Genomic DNA, 3216 nt, shown 5'->3' with positions numbered 1-3216 from the left:
TATATAAACAGTAACTTTTGAGGGGAACCACAAGGAGCCATTCCAAAAGACAGGAAAGGTGGAAACGCAAGTGTGACGAAAAGACACGTTTATTGCGAAAGTGTGGCAGCGGATGTAGAGAATTGATAATGGCGTAGAAGCACACCATGACAAAGGATCACAATGGACGCCCAACCTCAACCTCCAATAAAACTGGACTCCAGGAACGTATTACTATACAAGATCAACACAAGTTTCGGCAATCAAACGATAACTGACTAGATCAGTATCAAAACAATACCAAGAACAGTAAAAATCGGTTCTGAAAGGATTCTCGGCAAAATTTAGCCGGCTGCGGCGTGCACGCATCAGTGGGGTTACTTACCGGTGTGAGTCCGTAGATGGGCCTGAAGAGATTTTTCGCGAGGGAACACTCTGTTGCAGTAACGGCACTTGATGGAGCTCGGAGAAGTTGTACCTTGTTTCATCAAATTTGTAATAGCATCTGCCCGTGGCCTGCCCCTCTTCAACTCAGAGCGGGCAGAAGCGAGGTCCGGAGAACCGCATGAGCTAGCCGGGCTACCAAAATCCGCTTTTCGGGCATCTTCGGCCCAATTCCAAGGATATAACATAGAATCCGGCATTGCCGGGTTTTCTAACACATTTCCAGCCATAATAAAGTTACCTAAACTCTCAGTAACACGCCAAATTTGTTAAATTTCGACCCCCAAATTCGCAACATGAAAGCCTCCATCAGGCGGGAACACTTCACATGTTGTTTACCGCCAACAAAATATTTACAAAATCCCGCGCGGAAAGAGAACTGAAGTTGATTGGTTGACTGAAAGGAGGGGGCGGAGCCAACATAACACTGGTGCGCTTAGCGAAAATAGGAGTTTTCAACGAAATTCTACCGGCCATCGTGCTTGATTTTGAGATAAAAGATAATATGTGAACTCACTGAGGAAATATATACAGTAACGGAACTTTCTGAAGCCAACAAAGGCACGAAACGTTGTCTTCAATGTTGGATTCCCGCCAAATTCAATGATGGCCGCTCTAGAAAAATGAGACGCTACACATTTTCATCGATCCTTGGTGCCAAAGGCAGAGAATACTGTTCTTTCACTAAGTGTCGCTTCTTTCGTTGTTTGAACTTCATCAATGCCTTTAAAATAGGGGATTGCTAATTCTGAATTTTACACATCTATCCTAGAGCAAAAACAACCTAGATAATGTTCTTTTACCCCAGTCCACCAGCCACTTGATAGACCATTTCACCCGAGCGCGCTTCGATATCTCGAAGAACAAAAATACCGGAAGTCGCGCTCGGAGCGCTCCGCGCGGCGCGTTCGGCCGGCCGCACCACACCCCCCTCCACCGCAGGTGGTAGAGTCGTCGGTTTGTTTATTTCGGCTTAGCGTTGACTGTTTGAGGCAAACGAAGACACTTTTCCGACTAATTCGAGGCCGGGGAACACGATTCTGCCGTCAGATTTCTTATAGAATGTGAATTACACCTGGTAAGTGCTTAAAATATCGCATACAAGCTATTTCTAAGATCGACTGTCGCCCATCGGCAGCGGTTCTTGTTCGCTTTGTAATTAATTATAACAAAATGTAACGAATGACAGGTGTCCGACTGGTTTAACTGCAACTGCTCTCCCTTTTCTCAACCTCAAAGTGCATTACGTTCTCATAGAAATAGCTTTTGAATGTAACCTTTCTCGCATTGCGAAGTGGGCTAGGGGTTATAACCCCGTTTTGTTTTGTTTTGTTGCTTTTCATGAAACTTTCATGACACTATCATCAAACATTTATACTAAAATGAAAAAGAAGCGTGATAGTTCATAATTCCTTCTAAATAGACCATTTGGAACCTTTGTCACACAGTAAAACTTCAATGAAGTCAGTCTATTACAAGATATGCTTATGCTTTTGTTTGATTTCCAGGAGAAGTTCTACAGTATGATATGGGAACCCAGGAATTTGTATTCTCTCAGGTAATGAACCACATAAGAGTTGTTAAACTTATTTGATGTTTTTCTGACAAATTTTTGTTTTGATACTTAATGTTTTCTGTTTTACATTTATCTAGGTGGGGTCCAGTGCAGGACCTGGATTTGTTAATGTAGGCAATAACTGCTATGTTAACTCTGTGCTGCAGTGCCTCTTCTCTTTAGAAGAAATTCAAAAACTCTGTGTTGATTTAGCAAACCATAACATCAAGGTACGTTCGTTCTTCATTTTATTTTAAGTGAAGATTATAATAATGCAATTCTTGTTTGATGACCTGTAATATTTTTAACTGCAGGGCTCAGGAAATGTGGCAACAGCTGTCAGTCATCTATGGAATTTGAGGAAGAGGGCAAAGGATTTAGCTGTCGCTCCTGTTAAGTTCCTTGTAAGTATTTTGAGTGATGGACTTTCTTAATTTCATTTTTCTCTGATTAAGGGAAGAACACTTCATTTCAATCTGTATACTATTCCAAACTTCTTTTAAGCAATGTTACAGAAGGAATGGCCTGAATTTTTGCCAAAGGAGCAGATGGACAGCTCTCAATTTCTGTATTTCCTGCTTAATTCTTTGCATAATGAACTTCTGGTGAGTCTTGTTTCACCTAAAATACTGTCAAGTAATTTTACTGACAAAGTGACTTATCCTGGTGTAACATGTTGTATTAGATCATACAGCACTTCAAGGAGACCCCTCTTAAAGAGGACAGTTGGCTTTCCCTTATAGTGCACTCTTGGAAGTATAGAGTCAAGTCTCCAATTTCAGAAATTTTTGGAGTTCAGGTGGTCAGACTCACTTCATGCAGTGGGGGCTGCTCTTATGAAAATGTGTCGTGTAGGGACATTGACTTCATTACCACAATTTTTATACCTGAGTGCGAGAGCATTGCCTTGAGTGTCAGTTGCACTTCCCATATGTTTAAATTTTTTCTTACAATTTTTTGAAAATGGAATTGTTATTATATCTTATTTTTTTTTCCCAGGATTGTCTTAGGAGTCACTGCAAGGAAAATTTTTTGACGGATTCTAAGTGTGACTTTTGTAAAAAAGTGGGCACACTTCGTACCAGACTTTTGTTTGGCAGAGTGCCAAAAGTTTTTGTAATTCAACTTGGAAGGTACTCATTGGTTTTATCTATGAAATGCATGCTACACTTTCCTCTCAAGTATTTTTAATTAGACAAACATGCATGCTGTATTATTCTACATCATCAGTTTCTTTT

The 3216-nt window shown here is 40.7% G+C and overlaps 2 protein-coding genes across 2 annotated transcripts in view; one reads left to right on the top strand and one right to left on the bottom strand.

The window, feature by feature from the left end:
* LOC113214651 (Krueppel homolog 1-like) overlaps positions 1 to 923 on the bottom strand; it is a 17326-nt gene extending 16403 nt beyond the window's left edge. The window contains exon 1 of the mRNA XM_026434092.2: positions 365 to 923. Coding sequence (XP_026289877.1) covers positions 365 to 653 — 289 coding nt within the window. The 5' untranslated portion in view covers positions 654 to 923. The remainder of the gene's footprint in view (positions 1 to 364) is intronic.
* Positions 924 to 2484: 1561 nt separating this feature from the next.
* LOC127750323 (putative ubiquitin carboxyl-terminal hydrolase 50) lies at positions 2485 to 3169 on the top strand. Its single transcript, XM_052271727.1, has 3 exons — positions 2485 to 2583; positions 2664 to 2891; positions 2978 to 3169. The coding sequence occupies exons 1-3, from the start codon at positions 2485 to 2487 to the stop codon at positions 3167 to 3169; spliced, it is 519 nt and encodes a 172-aa protein (XP_052127687.1).
* The last annotated feature ends 47 nt before the right edge of the window (positions 3170 to 3216 follow it).

The sequence above is a fragment of the Frankliniella occidentalis genome, unplaced genomic scaffold, assembly GCF_000697945.3.
Source record: "Frankliniella occidentalis isolate FOCC.00 unplaced genomic scaffold, Focc_3.1 Scaffold170, whole genome shotgun sequence".
In the NCBI taxonomy this organism is placed as follows: Eukaryota; Metazoa; Arthropoda; class Insecta; order Thysanoptera; family Thripidae; genus Frankliniella; species Frankliniella occidentalis.
This window is presented reverse-complemented; position numbering and strand designations above follow the sequence as displayed.

Bases quoted from the DNA above. Each gene is read 5' to 3' on its own strand.
- LOC127750323 (XM_052271727.1), top strand. From the start codon at position 2,485: ATGTTACAGAAGGAATGGCCTGAATTTTTGCCAAAGGAGCAGATGGAC. The intron at 2,584-2,663 runs GTGAGTCTTGTT...ATGTTGTATTAG, and splicing joins CTTTGCATAATGAACTTCTG to ATCATACAGCACTTCAAGGA. The intron at 2,892-2,977 runs GTCAGTTGCACT...TTTTTTTCCCAG, and splicing joins GCGAGAGCATTGCCTTGAGT to GATTGTCTTAGGAGTCACTG.